The sequence below is a fragment of the Myodes glareolus genome, chromosome 22 (assembly GCF_982192425.1).
Source record: "Myodes glareolus chromosome 22, mMyoGla1.1, whole genome shotgun sequence".
Taxonomy (NCBI): domain Eukaryota; kingdom Metazoa; phylum Chordata; class Mammalia; order Rodentia; family Cricetidae; genus Myodes; species Myodes glareolus.
Genome location: NC_142047.1, coordinates 37,811,238 through 37,834,773, shown reverse-complemented (window position 1 = coordinate 37,834,773; position 23,536 = coordinate 37,811,238). Strand labels below are relative to the sequence as shown.

Here is a 23,536-nt window from a genome sequence, read left to right as displayed (position 1 = left end):
GTCATGGGGTTCTAAAGCAGGACTGTTTACTCTTCCCTGAACATATTGCTGAACTAGGGTTTTATTTATTTATTTTTTCTGTCTTTATCAAGACAGTCCAATTACCTCTGATGACCTGATAGTGATTTAAATCCAAAGGAGTCAATAACATCTCTGGCAGAGGCATTTCCTCTGGAAGCTTCCTAGGCCGGCTCTTGTCCAGACCCCACTTTCATGGCTATTTCTCCAGCTGAAGGCCCTCATTCCTTCAGCTGCTTAGCCTACAAAGTCACTGCCTCCTAGGGCTACAGATTGTAGAAGCTGGGAACAGGACTGCAAAACTCAGTTATTATCTTAGATGTTGGGCGTGGATATGGGCAAAAGGGGGCCTGGAAGATACAGTGGGTGTGCTTCATGATCCAGTGGAACTTTGAAGGAGCTCATTTGAGCCAATGTTTTGGGATCTCCTGGAGTCAGTTCAAGAGCCTTGTGTGAGGGAAGCTTTGGGTGTTTTGTTTTTGTTCGAGGTATGGTCCCATGTATCTCAGGCTCACTTCAACCTTGCTGTGTAATTGAGAACGACCATGAGCCTTTTTGAAAAAATATTTTTTAAAATTTATTTTTATTTTGTTAGTGATTTGCCTGTGTGAGGGTGTTGGAGTTACAGACAGTTGTGAGCTGCCATGTGGGTGATAGGAATTGAACCTGGTTCTCCTGGAAGAGCAGTCAGTGCTCTTAGCCCGCTGAGCCATCTCTCCAGCCCGCAGCCATGAACTTCTAACCCTTCTGATCTGCTTCATAAGTACTGGGGCTATAGCTGTGTAACACATGCTTTGTGCAGTGCTGCAGGTTGAACCTGGAGCTTCATGCACGCTCGTAAAGAATGCCACCACCTGAGCCATGTCTCTAGCCCAGTGGTGGAGTTTTTTTTTTTAATATTTATTTATTTTTATTATGTATACAATTGTATGTCCGAAGGCCAGAAGAGGGCACCAGACCTCATTACAGATGGTTGTGAGCCACCATGTGGTTGCTGGGAATTGAACTCAGGACCTTTGGAAGAGCAGGCAATGCTCTTAACCGCTGAGCCATCTCTCCAGTCCCTCCTTTTGGTGTTTTTGAGATGGTTTTATGTTGCCCAGGCTACCTTCAGACTTGCTATGCAGTGGAGGCTGGTTGTCTTAGTCACTGTTCTACTGCTGTGAACAGACACCATGAGTAAGGCAACTCTTTTTTTTTTAAAATATTTATTTATTTATTTATTACGTATACAATATTCTGTCTGTGTGTATGCCTGCAGGCCAGAAGAGGGCACCAGACCCAATTTCAGATGGTTGTGAGCCACCATGTGATTACTGGGAATTGAACTCAGGACCTTTGGAAGAGCAGGCAATGCTCTTAACCGCTGAGCCATCTCTCCAGTCCCTCCTTTTGGTGTTTTTGAGATGGTTTTATGTTGCCCAGGCTACCTTCAGACTTGCTATGCAGTGGAGGCTGGTTGTCTTAGTCACTGTTCTACTGCTGTGAACAGACACCATGAGTAAGGCAACTCTTTTTTTTTTTTTAAATATTTATTTATTTATTTATTACGTATACAATATTCTGTCTGTGTGTATGCCTGCAGGCCAGAAGAGGGCACCAGACCCAATTTCAGATGGTTGTGAGCCACCATGTGATTACTGGGAATTGAACTCAGGACCTTTGGAAGAGCAGGCAACGCTCTTAACCTCTGAGCCATCTCTCCAGCCCCCGAGTAAGGCAACTCTTACAAAAGAAAACATTTAACTGGGGACTTGCTTACAGTCTCAGAGGTTCCGTCCGCTGTCATCATGGTGGCGAGTGTGACTGGGAGTTGTGGCAGCCTGCATGGCACTGGAGCAGTGGCTGAGAGCTGCATCCTGATCCGCAGGCCGAGAGAGACACTGGCCTTTGCAAGGGCTTGCGAAACCTCAAAGCCCACCCACCCCCAGTGGCACAGTTCCTCCAATATGACCATACCTTCCGATCCTTCTAATCCTTTCAGAGGGTCACTCCCTGATGACTAAGCATTTGAATATATGAGCGTATGTTGGCCATTTTATTCAAGCTCCCACAATTTTTTTTAAAGCATCAGGCGGAGCAGTGGTCGCACACACCCTTGTTTTTTTTTTTTAATAATTTATTTATTTTTGCTTTATGTGCATTGGTGTTTTGTCTACATGTATGTCTGTGTGAGGGTGTCAAATCCCCTGGAGGTAGAGTTACAGGCAGTTGTAAACTGCCATGTGGGTGCTGGGAATTGAACCTGGGTCCTCTGGAAGAACAAACAGCCAGTGCACTTAACTGCTGAGCCATCTCTCCTGCTTTTATGTTCCAAGAGCTGGAATTATAGGCATGTACCTTCATGCTTGACTTGAAGCTTCAAAAAAATTCTATTTAATTATTTGTGTGTGTCTATGTGGACATCAGAGGACAGCTTAAGGGAGTCGGCTCTTTCCTCCTACTTCCTGGGTCCCAGGGATTGAATTTAGGTCAGCAGGCGTGGAAGAAAGCACTTGGACCCTTGCGCTATCTCAGCACCTCTGCCCTTCCCTCATTCACCTGAACCTTTACAGCTGTAGCTGCAGCTACTCCCAGACCTCTTTCAGCGCTCTGGCTCCTCTCCGGCTCTGGAGTCAGACCAGGCCTCAGAGCTCATGGCCACTCGTGAGGTCACGGCCGCAAGTTCTGTCACATCTCTGAGCACCATTTTCCCGATCTAGCATAGCATCATCCCTGTTGTATTGCTGGGCTGGTTTCACTGAGGAAACTTGAGCCATTACAAACCGATGGGGCTGGGGCTTTTGTTTTGTTTTTTAAAGATTTATCTTAGTTCAGGTAGACCAGTCTGGCCTCGAAATCACAGAGATCTGCCTGCCTCTGCCTCCAGAGTGCTGGGATTAAAGGTGTGCGCCACCACCGCCTGGCCAGGTGTATTTCTATTTGATGTGGATGGGTGTTCTGTCTACATGTATGTCTGTGCGTCGTGTGCATGTCTGGTGCCCAAGGAGGCCAGAAGAGGGCAGTGGATCCTCTAGAAATGGAGTTACTGATGATTGTGAGCTGCCCTGTGGCTGGTGAGAACCGGACCCAGGTTTCTGGAAAAGCAGTCAGTACTATTTGTTAACCACTGGGCCATCTCTCTCGACCCCCTTTTTACGTTGTTCGTGTGAGTGATGGGGATGGGGAACACATGTCACTCATGTGAAGACAACTTTGTAGAGACGATTTTCCTTTGAGTCCCAGGGATTGAATGAAGGCTTCCAGACTCAGGCAAGCGGCTTTTACCCCCTGAGCAAGCCATCTTGCTGCTTCCTTTGGTTCTTGTTAAGGCTCTGTCACTCTCTCCTGGCCCCTAGTTGGCCTCCGATTCGCTACTAAACAACCCCAGCTCCTTCTCTTCCTGCGACTTCCTTGTGCAGGCTCCTGTCCTGGTTGGCATCTTTTTAACACAGATCCTAAGACAGCCTGCAGCTGCCAGCAGCAGCGGGAAAGCTCTCAACAAGGAAGGGATGACTGCAAGACCCAGGGGTCACGTCAGAACTTACTCTGGCTGGCCGGGTTTAAAGAGAAGGTTTAAGTGATTCCCTTAGGTGGATTCAGGCTCCTTTCCCTCAGGCCAGTACTCAACAGCTCTGCAAATGGCCTCTTCTCCTTGTGGTCTGTTGGGACAGTGTGGATGGAGCCTGGGGCTGTTGGTGCTAACAGGACTCTTGGAGAGTTCATTTTCCGTAATACACAGATGAAGGAAACTGCCCTTGGGGCTAGTTGGTGCCGGTTCTGAAGTCAGAAACCCCATCTTCTGAAGAGTTTTCCCAGCGCATCAGAGCAGGAAGGATTGTTCATGGTTCACTGAACCAATCAGAAATGTTGCCTGTACAGATCCACACCTGGGAGATCACAGACAGGACCCTGCCAGCTTCCCATGGGTACTGGAAGTTCCCTGAGAGTACTATGTGGGGGATGCCTTTATTCTCAGACCTTGCCATCTTCCCTGGGTCAATTTCTTCATAATTTTGCCTGAAAGTAACCACACAAAGCTGGACAAAGCTTTCTAAATTGAGTATGTCAGCCCTGGCTAACAGACCCTGGGGAAATTAGCTTATTGTTTATTCTCAGGCTGATTAGTGAAGGCGCTGCACTAACTCAGTCCTCTGAGGCTGGGGGTTAGGCGAAGTGACGCTGTCTGTGGATGGTTGGAAGAGAGAGCCCTTTCTTTTGTCTACCCTTTTGTTAAGGAGCTTCTATGTGCTGACTTTGTCCCTCTGAGACCATGGGTGGGGCGTGTGTGTGAAAGAGGGACAGACAGAGGGAGAGACAGAGATGGGGGTGAGTGTGTGTGGGGGGGTGGTGAGCAAGAAAATTTGTGTGTGTGTGTTCCGGTTCTTGCTGTCTATCTGCATATCTTTTTCTTCTCTGAATTTCAGGGTCATGCTGTGGCAACCTGGCACCTGATAGGTGAGGAAGAGTCTGCCAGGGGATTCCTGCTGGCAGGAATTGAGGGCAGGACAACCTTACCCCAGAAGCAGGGGTGGGCAGGACAGCTGCCCTGCAGAGGCCAGCAGTCCCGGGGGTCCGGAGCCTCGTGAGGGACTCCACCCAAGCTCTGCTGACCCACGTGGCTTAGGTGCAGCGCCTTGCTGAGTGGCAGCTGTTCCCAGCTCCAGAGGACCCCACAGCAGGAGTCGGTGCTTTGTGATCCCCTGTGCAGCTGCAGCTGGGGCTGCGCTCACCAGGAGAAAGGACCAGCAATGCCCATGGGAAGCAGCGAGACAGAAGCTACAGAGAGGAGGGCCTTGGTTTTTACACCTTTTTACAGATGTCCATGAAGATTATTGGTTTTCTTTCCGGCCTCAAGTGGGGCTCCTTTCCCCTGGCCAAGGAGTTGGGCCAGGAAGGCCTGCAAGCCTGAAGAGGATTCTTGCATGGAATGCAGGCCCCCTGAAGCCCGTGGGTTCTCTGCTGCGATCAGAGTTCCAGGACTTCCCCACTGCAGGGGAGGAGGGACTGCCTCAGCGTCTGCTCATGAGCCACAAGGACCCAGACTGCTCCAGACTGGACCTTTTCAAGCCGCCAAAGAGGGGGGTCCCTGGAGCTGGCAGCCAGCAGTCACAAGGGACCAGAGGGCTGGGATGGACTGACCTCTGCCTGGACAGGGTGGCAGGCAAAGCAGAGCCCTTGTGGCCCAGCTAGTGACTGAGAAACCCGATGAAGCCTTAAGCAGAGACTCCAGTGGCTCAGGGACTGGGGGGAGGGAGGGGGAATTCTGCTGCGGACGTGCTTTTTCCTTTGTATGAGGGAGGGTGTGGCAAGAGTCCCCTGCCACACCTCGTGCCCCTATGCCCTTTACACGTGCTGCCAAAAGAAGCAGGCTGTGCCGCGGCCAGCCCCATAGTGGGCTGGCGGAGGATTGGCCACGGTGACAGCTGCCCCGTGGCCAGCACAATGAAGTGCTCCCTGCGGGTGTGGTTCCTCTCCGTGGCCTTCCTGCTGGTGTTCATCATGTCCCTGCTCTTCACCTACTCACACCACAGCATGGCCACCTTGCCCTACCTGGACTCGGGGACCCTGGGTGGCACACACCGGGTGAAGCTGGTGCCGGGCTACACGGGACTACAACGCCTTGGCAAGGAGGGGCTTTCGGGGAAAAGTTGCGCCTGCAGCCGCTGCATGGGTGATGCCGGCACTTCCGACTGGTTTGACAGCCACTTTGACAGCAACATCTCTCCTGTCTGGACTAGAGAGAACATGAATCTCCCCCCGGATGTCCAGAGGTGGTGGATGGTAAGAACCGTGGCCCCTTCCGCTTTCTTTCTGCTGCCTTCTGCCCAGAATCGGTTCACTCTGGAGCCATTCTGACAGCCCCTTTTGGACTGGGGCTCTCTGTCTCATGATTCCTAGCACCTGACAGAGTGGGAAGCCCATCTGCTCTGAGCCGTGTACCTGGATCACAGATGGCTAACAGGCGGAGTATGCTTTGACTTGGAAAGAGAGAGAACTGCTATTTGTGGGTTTTTTTTTTTTTTTTTTTTTTTTTGAGACAGGGTTTCTCTGTAGCTTTGGTGCCAGTCCTGGAACTAGCTCTTGTAGACCAGGCTGGCCTCGAACTCACAGAGATCCGCCTGCCCCTGCCTCCCCACTGCTGAGATTAAAGGCGTGCGCCACCACCGCCTGGCTTATTTGTGGTTCTTATATGAGTCCCCTGTGCTGTTGACCTCGGTAGGCAGCACAAATGGCCACAGCAGTCCGGCTGAGAAAGTGAGTGGGGATCTGAAGGCCGTGACCTAGATAGAGGCCTTCCCATTTGGTGGGAGTTACCCCACAACTGCAGCAAGCGCTCCCCTGCCAGCAAATGGCTCATGCTATTCCCTCCTCCAACTTCTGAGCTTTCCAAAATTGTTATTATTTGTGGTATGTGTGTATGTGTGTGTGTGTGTGTGTACATGTGTGATGTGGCTGATGTATGGGTGCCATAGTGGACCTGTGGAGATCAGAGGACAGCTTGGTGGAGTTGGTGCTTTCTTCTGCCTTCACATAGGTCCCAGGGATTGAACTCAGATTGCCAGGCTGGGCAGAGAGCAGCTTTCCCCACTGGATCGTCTTGTCTGCCTTCCTCCAGCCTCGCATCAGACCCCAGACCCCCGGTTTTGGGTGCACAGTGTACATACATGCACACATACATGCATGCGTCTGACGTTTTTTTTATTTTGGTGTATGAATGGATGCTCTGTGTGCCTTTTACGTACCTGGTGTCCTCAGAGGCCAGAAGAGGGCTTCGGATCCCCTAGATCTGGAGTTACAGACATTTGTGAGCCACCATGTGGATGCTGAGAATTGAACCTCGGTCCTCTGGAAGAGCAGCCAGTGGTCTTACTGGCTGAATCATTTCTCCCGTCCCTTTGTGTGCTGTGCATGTTTTATGTGTGTGTAAGCATGCGGGATTATGCTTGTGGAAGCCAGAGGTTGTGAAGTATCTGACTCAATCACTGTCTTTGTCATTGTTGGTCTCACTGTGCAGCTCTGGCTGTTCTGTACTTGCTCTGTAAACCAGGCTGGCCTTGAACTCACAGAGATCCGCCTGCCTCTGCCTCCCGAGTGCTGGGATTAAAGGTGTGTACCATTACGCTGGCCATTCTTCCTTATTTTTTGAAATAGGGTCTCATGGACTCTGGAGCTCAAAGCTTTGGCTAAGCCGGCCAGCAGGCAAGATTCTGGACACCTGCCTGTCCCCATGCCTGTTGTCCACATGCCCCTGGCATCAGGACACAGAAGTGCACGGCCCCATCTGGCTCTTACATAGGTTCTGGGAACCCGAACTCAGGTTCTTGTTGTTTGCAGTACAGACATTTTTACTGAGCTGTCCCCCTGGTCCAGAAATATAGATTTTGTTTTGTTTTTGTTTTTTGAGGCAGGATTTCTCTATGTAACTCTGGCTGTCTTGGAACTCACTTTGAAGACCAAGCTGGCCTAGAACTCACAGAGAATCACCTGCCTCTGCCTCCCGAGTGAGAAATGTGGATTTTAAGATTGAATATCCTATTGGTAAATGTTGGCTCAGAGTAATTATAAACACTTCAAGAGGCGTTTTTGGTTCTTTACAGTGGCTGGAGAAGATGGCTTTGGTCTGGGAAAGGACTTTGTAAACCTTAGCTGTTAAGGGAGGTGAGAGCCGAGGAGCCTCAGAAGGACCTAAAACAGGTTCATTCCTGTTTTCCTAGGGCTTTTCATACCCTCCACCCTGCCCCCATCATCTCTGGAGCATCACTTCCCAGGCTCGACAGGGCCATCTGGTTGCCTCCTGGGCCAAGAATGGAGCCTGTAGGCTGCCTGCTTTCCCTGGCATGGAGAGTCAGTTCCTGGTCCCTGTTCTTCCAGCCAGCTTGGGAGCAAAATGCCTCTCCTCTTTTTTCTTTTTCTTTTTTTTTAATTTTTTTATTTTTTTTGGTTTTCCTCTTGTAGACCAGGCTGGCCTTGAACTCACAGAGATCCGCCTGTCTCTGCCTCCCAAAGGTGTGCACCACCACTGCCCAGCTCTCTCCTCTCCTTCTTCAGGGATGTGAGGATACATGACCACATGTATCAAGACAACTGCCCAGAATCTGTGTGTTGCCCGGTCCTCCGAGACTAGTATCTGTGGAGCAGGCACCCCATAGGCTCCTCTTGTCGCGGGGTTCTGCCTGTCAGTCACAGCTGCAATCCTTGTTCTATGAAGAAAATCAAGGTTCAAAAAGTACCCATGTCTGCCTGCCATTGTAGTCTCAGGGATGACCTTGTAGAGCCAGACCAGGACTCAGGGATGACAGGAAGGGGTTCTGAGGGGACGAGACAGGCCTCCAGTCACAGGGTTGGAACTCAGAGGCTGTTAGGTGCTGTGTTCCTCCACCCACACTTCTTTCTGTTCTCCACCATCATCCCCTTTGGCCATAAAATTGAAAATTCTTGTCTCAGAGCCAGGCTTCTGTTCCAGAAAAGTTTTTGGTCCCCTGAGCAGCCCCTGCTTGTTCACAAACCTGTGGGACTGTGGTTCAGTCTGTAGCAGCGCAGACCAGGCTCACAGAGATCCGCCTGCTTCTGCCTCCCGAGTGCTGGGATTAAAGGCGTGTGCCACCCCTGTCTGGCTGTCTGACTGGATTTTTAAAATTTATTTCTGTGTGTGTGTGGAGGTGGGGGGGATTGAGGGACTTGTGCATGTCACATATGGAGGTCTGAGTCAGTTTTCTCCTCCAACTGTGCGGGTTCTAGGACTTGAATGTTGGTCAGCAGGCTTGGCAACAAGTGCCTTCACCTCCTGAGGCATCTCACTGGCCCATGAATTTCTTCTTCTTCTTCTTTTTTTTTTTTGTATGCATATGATCTTTTGTTTGCTGTGTGCCCACCTCCTTTGCTCCTGTGTGTGTCACCTGCCTGGCCCCACTGAGCATTGAACTCTGTCAGGGTACGGCGGTATACATCTGTAATCCTGGCACTCAGGAGTTTGAGGCAAGAGGATCACTGTGTGGTCAGAGCCAGCCAGTGGTACATAGTAAACTCAAAACCAGCCTGGACTATGTACTGAAACCCTGTCTCTAACAAAGCACAATACTTAGGAGGTGCAGACAAGAGGATCAGGAGTTCAGAGATAAACTCTGGTACACGGAGACTTGGTTGATCATTAGCAGTTTGGGTTCTGGCTCTTGACAAGGGGCACAGGGAGCCAGTTTTATTCCAGCCACCTGGCTCTGTACTTTTTTCTTTTCTTTTCTTTTCTTTTCTTTTCTTTTCTTTTTTTTTTTTTTTTAATGAACTCCCTGCATTTCCCAGAGGGTCCAGAGCAGTTACAGACAAGTCCCACAGGTGTCCCCCACCCCAGGAGACAGAATTGAAAAGATCCCTGCTTTATGACCTAGGCCTACAAGCCCCTGCAAAATGCCTCAAATAGCACTCTGACACCCCAACTCCTACCACAAGCCTCTCGAGAGCATCGGGGGCAGGGTACTGGGTATTGGTCTCTCAATAGTGAGACTGACTGGGAATCAAGACTTCGCTGCCATTGAGAGGGGAGGAGTTCCCACTGCCTGGGGAGGGGCTCCCAGGCAGCCCTGGGAAGGAGGTCTGTGGGCTCTGACTGGAGGGGAGGTTTGAAGGGGCGAATCTCTCTCTGTCCTCACAGCCATCTCCCCTGCCCAGATGCTGCAACCTCAATTCAAGTCACACAACACCAATGAGGTGCTGGAGAAGCTGTTCCAGATCGTGCCTGGCGAGAACCCCTACCGCTTCCGGGACCCCCAACAGTGCCGGCGCTGTGCTGTGGTGGGAAACTCAGGCAACCTTCGGGGCTCTGGCTATGGGCAAGATGTGGACGGCCATAACTTTATCATGAGGTGAGCTGTCATGGAATCAGGAGGGGGCGGGGAAGACCATTCTTGATGCGTCCTTGGGGTATCAGGGGACAGCTTGCAGAAGTTCCTTCACCACCTGGGTCCCATGGACGAAGCTCAGGATTTCAGGCTTGTTCTCTCCCCCCTGAGCCATTCTGGCCTCTTCTGATAGGCCACAAGCGCAGGTGTCCCCTGTGCTAAAGAACACCAGTACTCACAGACTTCAGTTCATGGGCTTGGTCTCTCGTCCTAGTTTTTCAAGGTTGGGTGTGGAGGAAGTGTTCAGAATATAAACTTTGGGGGCTGGAGAGGGGGATCAGTGTAAGAGCACATGCTGACCTTGCAGAGGTCCGGAGTCTGGTTCTCAGCACCCGTACGGCACCTTGAAGTCATCTGTGACTCTGACTTCAGGGGACACATAATTGTTACATATACATACATGCAGGTGAAACACACGTATAAAAATAAAAATATTTCTTTAAAACCTACAAAATAGGGGACTGGAGAGGAGAGATGTCTCAGTGTTTAAGGCTGCTCTTTCAGAGGTCCTGAGTTCAATTCTCAACAAGCACATGGTGGCTCACAAACCATCTGTAATGAGATCTGGTGCCCTCTTCTGGCCTGGAGGCAGAACACTATATACACAATAAATAAATAAATCTTAAAAAAAAAACCACAAAATATCATTTTGGGAGGCTGGAGATGTAACCCTGAACACTGCACAAACCAGTGGCATTACTTCTACCTCTCTCTTTTTTTTTTAAGATTTATTTATTCATTATGTATACAGTATTCTCAGTACTCTGCCTACAGGTCAGAAGAGAGCACCAGACCTCATTACAGATGGTTGTGAACCACCATGTGGTTGCTGGGAATTGAACTCAGGACCTTTGGAAGAGCAGGCAGTGCTCTTAATCACTGAGCCATCTCTTCAGCCCCCTGTTAGAAGAACCTTAATGAAGTTACTGGGACTGGAGAGACGACTCAGCGGTTAAGAATACATCCTGCTCTTGCAGAGGACCCAAGTTCAGTTCCTGGTACCCATGTCACATGACCCACAACTATCAGTGACTCAGTACCAGGGCATCTGACACTTCTGGCTTCCATGGGTGCCTATACTCACATGCATATACCTACACCCAAATAAATTTTTTTTAAATATTTATTTATTTATTTATACAATATTCTGTCTACATGCATGCCTAAAGAGGGCACCAGACCTCATTATAGATGGTTGTGAGCCACCATGTGGTTGCTGGGAATTGAACTCAGGACCTTTGGAAGAGCAGGCAATGCTCTTAATCGCTGAGCCATCTCTCCAGCCACCCAAATAAAATTTAATAATAAATGTTTTTCAAAGAGCAATGTTACTGGCAGGAGGTGTCCTTGCTACTGCCCATTCTGCTGTCCTTGCAACACTAAAACAACCCCTCTTTAAAAGAGGGTGAGGTGTGCACGGTCGCATACATTTGTGAATCTCAGCTCTCTGGAGGCTGAAGCTGAAAAAGTTCCAAGTTCAAGGCCAGACTTGGGCTGCCATAGTAAGTTCCTGGCTTAAAAAAAAAAAACCATCTCAAGGGGCTGGAGAGGTGGCTAGGTGGTTAAGATCACAGTTGCTCTCCCAGAGGACCTGGGTTCAATTCCCTGCACCCACATAGCAGCTCACAACTGTCTGTAACTCCAGTTCCAGGGGATCTGACACCCTCACACAGACATCCATGTAGGCAAAACACCAATGCACATACAATAAATAAATAAAAAATCTCAAAGCCAAGCACAGTATTCCACACCTTTAATCCAAATACTTGGAAGGCAGAAATAGGTAGATCTCTGAGTTTGAAATAGCCGTGGCTACATAGTGAGACCCTGTCTCAGGAGAAGCCCAGAGTCTCATGCTGGGATAGTGTCCAGTTGGTAGAGTGCTTGCCTAGGATGTGCCGGGCTCTGGGTTTGAGCCTCAGCACTGCATAAGCTAGGGATGGTGACACACACTTACATAGAGGTAGGATGGTAAGGAATTCACATCTTTGGATACCTAGTAAGTTCAATGCCAGTCTTGGATACATGAGCGCCTCCCTGTCTCTGCCTCAAAAGTAAGTAAATAGGGTTAGGGAGATGGTTTGGATGGCAAAGTGCTTGTTATGCAAGCCTGAGAACCAGAGTTCGGGTATAAATGCACCCATGTAAAAGCTGTTGCAGCAACGCCTGTACCCCAGTGCTGGTGGTACTGGGATTGATGGACCCTGTGGGCTTACTGGTCAGTCAGTCTAGCCAAACTGGTAAACTCCAGTTTCAAGAAGAAACACTGTCTTTAAAAAACGAGGCAGAGATTGGGGGGATGGCTCAGTTAGTAAAGGTAGATAAAGGCACTTGTTGGGCAACCCTGACAACCTGAGTTTGGATTCTCAGAGCCCATATAAAAGCCAGATGCTATCGTATAGTTTTCTTTAATACCAGTGCTCCCCTAAAGGGAGCTGAGAGGCAGAGACACTCCCCAGAGGCTTGAGCACCCATTGTCCCAGTTGACATAGTGACAAGGAGACCCTGTCACAAAGAGGAAAGGTGCGGACTGATACCCAGACTCTGTTCTCTGACCTCCACATGTGTACCATGGCATGTGGGCAGCCACACACAAACAAGCATACACACAGAAACAGAAAGCAGGAGAGGAAGACTCTCATTGCCAGCCTCTAGCCTATACATGCACAGGTGAGTGCAGGCACACATGAATAAATGATGGATGGATGGATGGATGGATGGACGGACGGATAAAATACTGAAACTCCAGGTTCCCTCTAAACATCTCCTACAATGAGCATTGCAGAAAGACCAGATTTCCCAGGAGGCAGAAGGCTTTTGTCTTAGAAACTGTTGCTGTCTCCATCGCAACGCCAACACAGCAATGTGTCTCCGAGGATTTCCATATATATATATATATATATTACAAAATCTTCCTTACGATGAGAAATGGTGATGAGTAGGGAGATAGGAGAAAATACTGAGCTCCACCCAGACCTCCAGAGCCATTCGGGTTGTCTTCATCTTCCGGTTGCTGGCACTTAAAAGGGAGGGGAGCCGGAAGCTGGTGAAAGAGCTCTCCCTGCTGAGGCTTCCATTGCTTCCCTTCTACCCTGGGGTACTTGAAAAGTCCAAGGCAAGCCAGGCGGTGGGGGCGCACGCCTTTAATCCCAGCACTCAGGAGGCAGAGGCAGGAAGATCTCTGTGAGTTGGAGGCCAGCCTGGTCTATAGAGTGAGTTCCAGGATAGCCAGGGCTACACAGAGAAACCCTATGGCATTCTTTTGGACGCTAGAGGAAGGAAGGGAGGGAGGGAGGGAGGGAGGAAGGAAGGAAAGAAGGAAAAGAGGAAAGAAGGAAAGGAAAAAGGCAACTCTCAGATGCCTGAGTACCTGCCTCTCTGGGCAACTCTATCATTAGGTTCTTGGGTGATGATTGGGAAGCCCCAGGGATTAAAACCTGCAGATCTGAAAACTATGGCATCTTATGATAGGCGTGTCCTAGCTGCAGACACATCCAGGGATTCTCTTTCACATGAGGCAAGGTCAAGATGTCGTGTTTGGAGTGGGCCTTGGAACTGCTTTGTAAAAAGGGTGATCCGGGTGGAGCTGGCGGTCTGTGGTCTGTATAAAGAGCCAGATGGCAGCAGAGGCGGCTGCTTACAGACCTCTCTCTCTCTCTTGATTTGGAACCAACCAGGGAAGGCTTCTCTCCCAGAATCAGGGAGAGCATTATAGTGAAATCCGGCTCTAACTTCTCTGTCCTCTCACCTCCAGCTGTCTCCTCCTGTAAATTCATTCTTTAGTCTTAGTTGGTGACTCCAGCTGGAACTGAGCTTAGCCTGACACCTCTAGCCAGCAGATCCATCCAGTTCCTAGCGTGGTCTGGTGATGGAAGGCATGCGGTAAGCTTAAGTGACAGGGATGAGATAGCCAGATGCTGTGTGCGCTGAGGAAATTCTAATCCACCCTGCCCAGCCTTTCTTTGACCGCGGAAGGCAGCGAGGAACGGATAGGTTTCTGGAATGCATGGCTGCGTGTCCCAGAGATGTGTGTCATCCTCTGGCCCCTTTCCAGGGTATGACTTATCTAGGATGAATCAGCCTCCATAGAATGCCACGTTTCTTCTCATTCCTCTGGAGCCTATGAAACATCATCTTGGACTTTATTTTGCAACTTCATTCCCAGTCACAGCCTTTTGATCTTCAGAGCTTTGGTCTGTTAGTCTCTGGTAAGATGAAGCTTGCTTCTTAGGTCCCCATAAGTGTAAGTCTGGTTCCCAGCACCACCAGCTGAACACTTCTGTGTCCTTCTTGCCTTTTCCATCCACAGGCGATTGGGATGCTTCCCTGCCCTCTCTGACACTTCTGCTACTGGGAGAGGAGCAGAAGGGAAACAGCAGAGGTGCCCTATGGCAAGGGAAGTCTACACCCAGCCCAGCTCATGGTGGCAGCCACTCTGAAGGCAACATCTGTGCTGGTTCCATAGAGCCGGCATGAAGGCTAGGGAGGCACTTGGAGATGGTTGCTCCCTCCTGGGCGCCACAGCAAAGGAACAGCGCTTATGGTCCACCTTACTGCGGTAATGACGATGCTGTAAGGTGCTCCATCCTCCGGAGACAGAACGGCCCACATAAACAGAAAACAAGACCAGCAGGCTCGTGCTTAGAGCTATGTCAACTATGACGTAAAATGTTTACCAAAATGGAGCCTTACCTGGACTTAGTGATGCACATCTGTAATCCCAGCACTTGGAGGGTCAGGAGTTCCAGGCCAACTTTAGGTCCATAGCAAATTTAAGGCTAGTCTGGGCTGTCTCAAAAAAAGAATAAAGGAATCAGGTACTTTGCACCACTTGGATGTTTCACTGACTGGTGTTGGGTTTGTGACCAGCATGTAAGATTTACTTTGTTCTGATTGGCATTCAGTGGATGAATGTACAAATGTACCCACCAGTCGTTTTATTAATGGAATGGTCTTATCTTAAACAACCATTGCTGAGTCAAAGTGTGTGTCATTTTATACATTTCTTTCTTTTTTCTTTTTCTTTTCTTTTTTTTTTTTTAATGAGAAAAGTGTTACTCTGTAGCCCAGGATGGCCTCAAATGTAGCAATCCTCCCGCCTCCAGCTTCTTGAATGTTGGGACTATAGGCATGAGCCATCATGCCCAGCTTCCATGTTCTTCTTTGGTAGGTGGCAAATTAACTTCTAAAACACACGTGCCGTTTTCCGTGGTAGCTCCTTTTCATAGCACCCTCTTTCTTCCCTCAGGATGAATCAGGCACCAACTGTGGGCTTTGAGAAGGATGTTGGCAGCCGGACAACCCACCATTTCATGTACCCCGAGAGTGCCAAGAACCTGCCTGCCAATGTCAGCTTCGTGTTGGTACCCTTCAAGGCCCTGGACCTAATGTGGATTGCCAGCGCCCTCTCTACAGGACAGATCCGATTGTGAGGCTCTTTGCTGGCTGAGTAGCATATGCGTGGCAAGACTTCCATGGGGGCTCTGGGTTCAAAGTGTTCTCTAGTTACATTAGTGAGAAGGGAGGACTCACAATGGTGGGCTAGCTGAGGGCACAGCTTATTCTGCGTCTCTTCCTACTTGGTGCTACTCAGTGTACCAGTGGCAAAAAACTTGAACCCTCCAGTTTGCACCGGTTTCTCCAAGAGGCAGCTCTGGACTGTGGAGCTCTTCTCTCTGGTCACTGTCTCTGGGGTCATCATTCCATCACAGCTGGGAACGCTGGGCAATCCATTGCATCGAGCGAGGGGTTTGTTATTATTGTTATTAGGATTTTGTTTTAACTTTTGTAGACAAGGTCTTCATCAGTCGCTAAAACTGGCCTTGAAGTTTCTCTGCAGCTGAAGCAGGCCTTAAATGTTTGTTCTTCCTGCCTCAGCTTCCTTGGTAGCTGGAATTACAGGGTTTTGTCACCAGGTCTGGCTTACCAAAGGTCTGGTGGGTTTGTTGTTTGTTTGTTTGTTTTTTAGTATGTATTTATTTTATGTGTATGTGACTGAGTGTGTGTATATGCACCGCATGTATGCAGGAACCGATGGTTGAATGAGGGCATCAGATCCCCTGGAACTGTATTTCCAGGGTGTAGGTGCCAGGAACTAAACCTGGTTCCTCTGCAAAAGGAGCAAATGTTTTTAGTCACTGAGCCATCTCTCTAGCCCCATGCTTTTTCAGTGTATGTGTATGTGTTTATGTGTGTGTATGTGTTTATGTGTGTGTCTGTATGTGTCTTGGGGTAGGGTCTCATGTAGCCATAGCAGGCTTTGAACTAATTTTCCTGCTTCCATCTCTACAGTTCTTAGATACAAGGATATGCCACTATATCTATCCTACCAATTCTTGAAAACAAAACAGAAACATTAGATGTATTTATTTTAGAAGTATGAATGTCTGCCTACACGTATATATGTGGTTACCACATGTGTGCCTGGTACCTGAGTAGGTCAGAAGTGGCGTGGACGTGACACCTGAGTTCAGTCCCCAAGACCCCTATAGTAGAAGGAGAGAACTCATTCTTTTTTTAAATATTTTAATTTTATTTTATGTGCATTGGTGTGAAGGTGTCAGATCCCCTGCAACTGGACCTTTAGACAGTGGTGAGCTGCCATGTGGGTGCTGGGAATTGAACCTAGGTCCTCTGGAAGAGCAGTCAGTCCTCTTAACCACTGAGACATCTCTCCAGCCCGAGAACTCATTCTTGCAAGTTGTCCTCAGACATGCAGGCTGTGGTGCTTGTGTACCCCACACACAAATAAATAAAAATTTAAAAAGTATGCAAACCAATAACACTTTGATGAATTCAGAATGCTGTAAACATGACAATTTTAGGATGTCTTTATGTCCTAAAGGTCTTTGATCTGTTATCCCCAACAACCCAGTCATCTTAGCCCACCTCTAAATAACCACTTAGTCCACTCTGCCTCACCTTGTACTTAAAAAAAAAAAATCTTGCCACAAGTTTATTTGTAAAAATAGCATCTGTAAATAGTATGGAGGTGTGCCACGCCAGTTCATTTGTCTTCATGTTGGCAGATAGAAAGCTTTTCTACGGGGTCTTCACAGAAGCCTGGGCACCTTTGGGAGCCAGAGCTGAAGCTGAGGCCTCTGCCTTCGTGTGGTCAGAGGCTGCTCGTTCATTCCCGGCTGCCCAGACCTGAAATAATCACTCAGAAACTATATTATTTGCAATACTGTTTGGCCAATAGCTTAAGCGTATTTCTAGATAGCTCTTACATCTTAAATTAACCCATTTCTATCATTTTATATTTTATCATGAGGCTTGCGGTTTACCGGCAAGGTTCTGGCACGTCTGTCTCTGGTGACGGCTACATGGCATCTTACTTCCTCCACCTACTTTCTCCCAGTGTTCAGTTTAGTTTTCCTAACTAGCTCTATTCTGCCCTCACAGGCCAAAGCAGCTTCTTTATTCATTAACTAATAAAAGCAACACATGGACAGAAGGACCTCCCATGCCACCTTGGTTTGAACATTGGGCTTTGGTTGGCAGAGCTTACGACCCTTGGCCATATTGCTTCTAATCCGCTTCAGTGTACTCAGCAGAGCCATGGCCAGCCATGCAAGCAGGAAATGGGATTTGGCCCAAGCCTGGGGACAGTAGAGAAAGGCACTCTAGGCAGAGGTTACTTGCATAAACATGGTGTTCTAGTTAGGGTTACTATTGCTGTGATGAAACACCATAATCAAAAGCAACTTGGTGTGGAAAGGATTTGTCTTGCTTACACTTCCACATCATAGTTCATGGAAGGAAGGCAGAAGAGGAACCCAGAAGCAGGAACTGCATGATGACCGGAGAAATGCTGCTTACTGACCTGCTCCCTGTGGCTTGTTCAGCCTCATTTCTTTCTCTCTCTCTCTTTCTCTTCCTTCCTGCCACCTTCCTTCCTTCCTTCCTTCCTTCCTCCCTCCCTCCCTCCCTCCCTCCCTCCCTCCCTCCCTCCCTTCCTTCCTTCCTTCAATTTATTAGTTTTTTGAGACAGGTTTTCACTGTGTAAACCGCCCTGGCTGTCCTGGAACTCGCTCTGTAGAGATTCATCTAACATAGGTCTGCCTCTACCTCCCAAGTGCTGGGATTTCTTATAGAACCACCATCCCAGGGGTGGCATCACCCACAATGGGCTGGCCCTCTTACACCACTCACTAGCTGAGAGAATGCCCTACAGCCTGATCTATTCAGACATTTTCTCAATTTAGAGTCCCCTTCTCAGATCCCTCCAGCCTGTGTCAGCGGACGTAAAAACTAGTCAGGACCCATGATGAGTTTGAGATGATTAGCTAATCCCAGGGTAGTGTTCCCCAGCAAACAGTTTGGGGAAGAACGATTGAGATTGGAAGCTTGACTAAACCATTCCAGTTTTATCCTGAAAGCCACCGGAGGTTTCTGATCAAGGGCCTGCAGGGATGAACAGTCAACAGAAATAGATCAGTCTAGAAATTGTGAGGCTGTAGCATTTGGTCTTAAAGAGTAGAAGATGTGTTGCTGCGTCCTGGAGAGCCATTTGAAAGTTTTTGTTTTGTTTTGTTTTGTTTTCTGTCGTCTTGCAGCACCTACGCGCCAGTGAAGTCCTTCCTTAGAGTGGACAAAGAAAAGGTAAGTTCCCCGCCTCCTCCTCTCCTCTTCTGACCCTCCCACTGTGGAAAAGATGCTGGCTCACTCTAGGTGTGCCTAGTCGTGTGGCTCAGGAATGGCATGGTGCCCTTCCAAGACCATCAAATCTGCATCTGCTGGTATGCCCGGCTCCAGCACTGACCACAGCAACCTAGGAAAACCCATGTGTAGCACACTGAGGAGCTGCTAGGAGCTTCTCAGAGCCTGCCCTGAATCTCTAGGCCTCCAAACCCTCCATGTGCCTCTTATTCTCCTCACAGGTCCAGATTTACAACCCAGCCTTCTTCAAGTACATCCATGACAGGTGGACAGAGCACCATGGACGGTACCCCTCCACAGGGATGCTGGTGCTCTTCTTCGCGCTACATGTGTGTGATGAGGTGGGTAGTTAGTGCCTGTCTAGCGGGGAGGTAGCAGAGCCCAGAAACAGAGGGAAGCAGCCCTTTCCCATCTTAGCAGTGACTCTAGCGATGTGGATTGGGTTTTCTCATTCTGTACTACAAACAGTATACTTGTAATTCCCAATCTTTAGTACCCTTTTAACTTTACTAATTACTTAGCTGGGCGTGGTACACACGCCTTTAAGCCCAGCACTCAGGAGGCAGGGGATCTCTGTGAGTTCACCACCAGTCTGGTCTGTAGAGTGAGGTCCAGGACAGCCAGCATAACACAGAGAACCCCTGTCTCGAAAAACCCAAATAAATAAGAAAATAAAATTACTTCATTAAAAAGTTAGATGTATAGCTGGGTCATGGTGGCACCTGTAATGAGCTATGGTGGGGCTGAGGCAAGAGGGGTCTGAGGTCAGCCTGGGCCACATAGGATCCTGTTGTATTAAAGCAAAAACAAAACAACAAAAAAAAAGCAGCAGAAGTTCTCTCTGAGAGTCAGTGTTCTTAGACTTGGGCCTTCCCACCCCCAGGATCCCCCATTCCCAATGACCCCTGCCACCCTCCCCACAGGTGAACGTGTATGGATTTGGGGCTGACAGCCGAGGCAATTGGCACCACTACTGGGAGAACAACCGGTATGCGGGTGAATTCCGGAAGACGGGCGTGCACGATGCCGACTTCGAAGCCCACATCATTGACCTGCTGGCCAAGGCCAGCAAGATCGAGGTCTACCGAGGGAACTGAGCTCCCCAAGGGCAACGTCAGGATCAGTCAAGCCTTGGTCTGGCCGAGGACGGGCTGCCGCCCACCAATCGGACCCTGCGTCGGACCCTGCGCCGTTCTCCGTAATGAATCCGTGCTGCTGTTGGGCGGAGCTTCTCTTTCTCAGCCAATCATACGACTCAAGGAGAACTTCTGGCGCCGCCGTCTCCACCAATCATGGCCTTGGGAGGCGGCGGGGCCTCGACCCCCTTCCCCCAACCCAGCTTTGGATAAGAGTTTCTTTTCCACGTTTTAAGAGGCTAGGTCTGGGCCTGGATAGGAGCGCTTTGGACTGCTCTCTTCCAGTTTAGGCCCGGATGGGTGAGTGAAGCCCGCCAAAGAAATGTGGTCGCGATGAGACCCTCTCCAGGGCATTCATTCTGTGGCTCACCAGGTAGTAGGGGATTAGATTCACCCCCAGCTGGGTGGATCTCCCTAGGGCCTCACTCCAGTAACTAGTGTCAGCAGGGGTAGGAAGTTTCACCGGATCACATGCAAGGTGCTTCTCTCACGTGTGCCCTCACTCCTACTGTCCCCCACCATCTTCTCAGCGTCTGCCCTTTGGCCCTGGGCTTTCTCTCCAGCTCACTTGTTGATCTGGAGACAAAATGACACCACTGGGACCCAGCTGCTCACGCCCTGGCACACGGTCCGTAAGTCTTTAGCCTTCAGGCGAGAGCAGCAGTGGACAGCAGGCTGGAGAGCCGAGCCCAGCTGCCTGTGCATGTACCGTTTTCTCTCATTGTCACCCCAAAGGAGCAGACAGCCTCTTGCTTGGGTGTAGGATTTGCTTTGGGCTCATACTTTAGTTACCTTGAAGCTGCCAGGGATGGCTGCCCAACCAAGATTGCTTGACAATTCTTTGCAGATGGCCTGGAGCTTTGCTGGGGATGAGCGGATTGGTGGCTGCCATGCATGCCTCCTCCTGTCTGCAACTTTACCCTGCTTACTCGCCTGTTCTAACCCACTTTCCGGCTCCTAAAGGGCTGGTGAGTAAAGAAGCGGGGGTTAGAACTGGAAGCTATTTGCATGACTCAAGTCAAGGCTGAGGTTGAGTGGGTGAAAGGGCCTCAGTGAATGTCTCAGGCCACAGAAAGTAGACCCCTTCCCTGCAGTGTCCACACAAATATTTCCCATTCTTAAGTTGACATTACCAAGCAGCCTCCTGGTTGCGGGGGACAGTCACCCAGAAGGGATAGTACCAGGGGGCTGGGATGAGACAGCAAGTACTCCTGAAAACTAAGACATGGAGAACTTTTCTTGAATCTGTTCCTTCCCAGTTCCAAAAGCAGGGGTAGAGAAAAAGGGGCTACACTGAGCGGGGCTACAGGAGTCACTCCCAGGGCTCTACCCGGCCAGCCGGCAGTCAAGGCACCCGCCGTTCTCTTCTTGCCTGTCTCATCTCTGCTCTCAGGAAGTTGCTGGGATGAGAAACTGAAAAACAATGCGATTATGCCAAACAGTATTGAGAAGAATAATTTATTTTCTCCCCTTCCTCCCTTTGTTTTGTTTAAACCATTAATCCCAATTCTAGAAGAGGTAGGTCCCAGCACCCAGATCTTTTCTTCTATGGTTATTTAAACATTTAAATTTTTTCCTTCCCTTTCTTTTTCTGAATTAAAAAAGAACAAACCCCATGGAGTCATTCATCTGTTCTAAACTATACTGTCTTAGATGTATCTAAGGAGGCACTATAATAGTAAGGATGTTTGGGAGAACAAAGCAATTCTGCTACCCTCTTACACATGAGTCTAGTTCAGACTCTGCTCTCTGAAGTCCCCCAGAAGACTATGAGGATTACAGCTGCACCAGGCATGGCGACATGTGCCTTCAATCTCAGCAGTTGGAAGGCTGAGGCAGGAAAATAAGTTAAAGGCTAGCCTTAGCTCTATGGCAAGTTTGAGGTCAGCCTGGGCTACATGATACCTTTTCTCAGAAACAAAACAAAAATCAGATTACTGTACCCTCTTCAGATTCCTCTAAAAGACTTGGAAAGGATTATTGGCTCACCTGAAATGACCTTTCGTCATCTCAGCACCCGTAAAGCTGTCCTTTCCCCATGGGGTAAGCCCCTCTCTGGATTTCTCCTATCTTTGGCATTTTTCTGCTGACTCCAATCACACTACATGGACCCACATCCTGCTGCCAGTGCAACAAGATGCTATACAAAAGGATAGTTCTCCGGGAGAACTGCTGGGTGCATATACTGCCTCCCTCAGCTTTGCCTTCACCAAGGGAAAAAAATGCTTGGATAAATGCTCAAATAAACTCCAGTAGGTAATTAAAAATCTCCTGGGGGAAAAATGTTGGCTCTATACCTTAAATCACTCACTAAAATGGATGTCAAATGGATCAAAGAACTACACTTAAAAACCCCTACAGGGAGCAGGTGTCTAATGTACTGTTACAACTTAGATATTCCAACAGTCTTGTAGTTTATCTTTCTTTCATGCTTTCCGGTTCCCCTCATTAAAATGCAAGGCTTTTTTTTTTTGCATTCTACTTTGTTAGATTGCTTTTTACAGTTGTTCTGTAGTCTTCAGGTTGAGGTATACCATTTAACCAAATGCTAACTCTTCTGTCATGATGAAGTCTTGGGAGTCTAGGGACAGAGGACTGTCCTTTCTCTTAAGATAGGGGACCAATTTGGAGAGACAGAACCTATTAGCTATCAGGACTGACGAGGGTAGCTGTGGAATCAACTGTGGCCTGGGATGAGTAATTTTTGCTCCATTACTAGTCCACAACTTATCTGCCTTGGTTTTTTGAAGACAGGGTTTTTCTATGTAGCCCTGGCTGTCCTAGAACTTGCTGAGACCAAGCTGGCCTTGAAGTCAGAGACCCACCTCCTTCTGCCTCCCTAAGTGCTGGGATTAAAGGCATGCAACTAAAGGCTGTTTAGTCCTTGCCAGGCATGACTAAACCACTGCCTGGCTGCCTGCCCTGTTTATTTTCAGTGTCGTCCTTTGGGTCAGCGCAGGTATTAACTATTGCGCTGTCTTGCTCTGTGCCGTCTCAATTCCTTTCCCCTTCTTAAACTTCACAGTGCTCCACGCTCCTGTACACACACACATGCGCTCATACTCCTGTACACACACACATGCGCTCATACTCCCGTACACACACACACATACAAACCTTGCTGTCTGCCACACTACCCTACCAGGGTGGACCTCGAATTTATCTCACACCTGCTCTCATCTTCACCCTCATTCAAGGGCTGGAACTCTCTGGCCCATACACCCATAACCCTGTCACGCACTTCCCTTCTATGGTCCCCAAATCTCTCATCCAAAAGACCATCTAAACTTGTTTTCTGTTATTTTTCCTTCCCTTTCCTGGAAAAGGGATTTTTTTTTTTGACGTTCCACAGGTTAACTCCCAAATTCAGGGTTCAGGGGATAGATACCACACTGGATGGGATTACAGGTGAGCATCAACACAGCAGGCATCCTAAGATCTACATGAACATAAAAATACAAGTACCCAAAAGCTGATTCTACAGGAAAGATTGTTTTTGTTTTGTCTTTGAGACATGGACTCTGTGTCACTCTGGCTGTCCTGGAACTCAAGAGATCTTATCTGCAGAGTGCTGGGATTAAAGGTAGTTATGTCTCTCGGGGTGGGGTACACTAGATGTAACAGGCAGTTGTGAGGTACCTGGTTAACGTGAAATGGGTGCAGGGAGACAAAAGTCTGTTCTAAGGACAGCACATGCTCTTCACTGTCAAGCCATCCCCCCAGTTCCTAGCCTGGCAGTTTTAAAAATGGATATACAAAGTCAGGCATGGTGGCACATGCCTTTAACTCCAGCATTTAGGAGGCAGAGGCAGGTGGATTTCTTCTATGAGTTTGTGGGCAGCCTGA

The 23,536-nt window shown here is 48.8% G+C and overlaps 1 protein-coding gene across 3 annotated transcripts in view; it reads left to right on the top strand.

The window, feature by feature from the left end:
* St3gal2 (ST3 beta-galactoside alpha-2,3-sialyltransferase 2) overlaps nt 1-21,306 on the top strand; it is a 52,327-nt gene extending 31,021 nt beyond the window's left edge. For 2 of the 3 annotated variants that reach the window (XM_085681721.2, XM_048437254.3), the window contains exons 2-7: nt 4,425-5,781; nt 9,664-9,857; nt 15,142-15,321; nt 18,452-18,497; nt 18,776-18,895; nt 19,478-21,306. In XM_085681721.2, the coding sequence (XP_085537847.1) occupies nt 5,443-5,781; nt 9,664-9,857; nt 15,142-15,321; nt 18,452-18,497; nt 18,776-18,895; nt 19,478-19,651 (1,053 nt within the window). In that variant the 5' untranslated portion in view covers nt 4,425-5,442 and the 3' untranslated portion in view covers nt 19,652-21,306. Of the gene's footprint in view, nt 1-1,710; nt 1,733-4,424; nt 5,782-9,663; nt 9,858-15,141; nt 15,322-18,451; nt 18,498-18,775; nt 18,896-19,477 lie in introns of those variants that run through there. The other variant, XM_085681720.2, reaches the window with a different exon arrangement.
* The last annotated feature ends 2,230 nt before the right edge of the window (nt 21,307-23,536 follow it).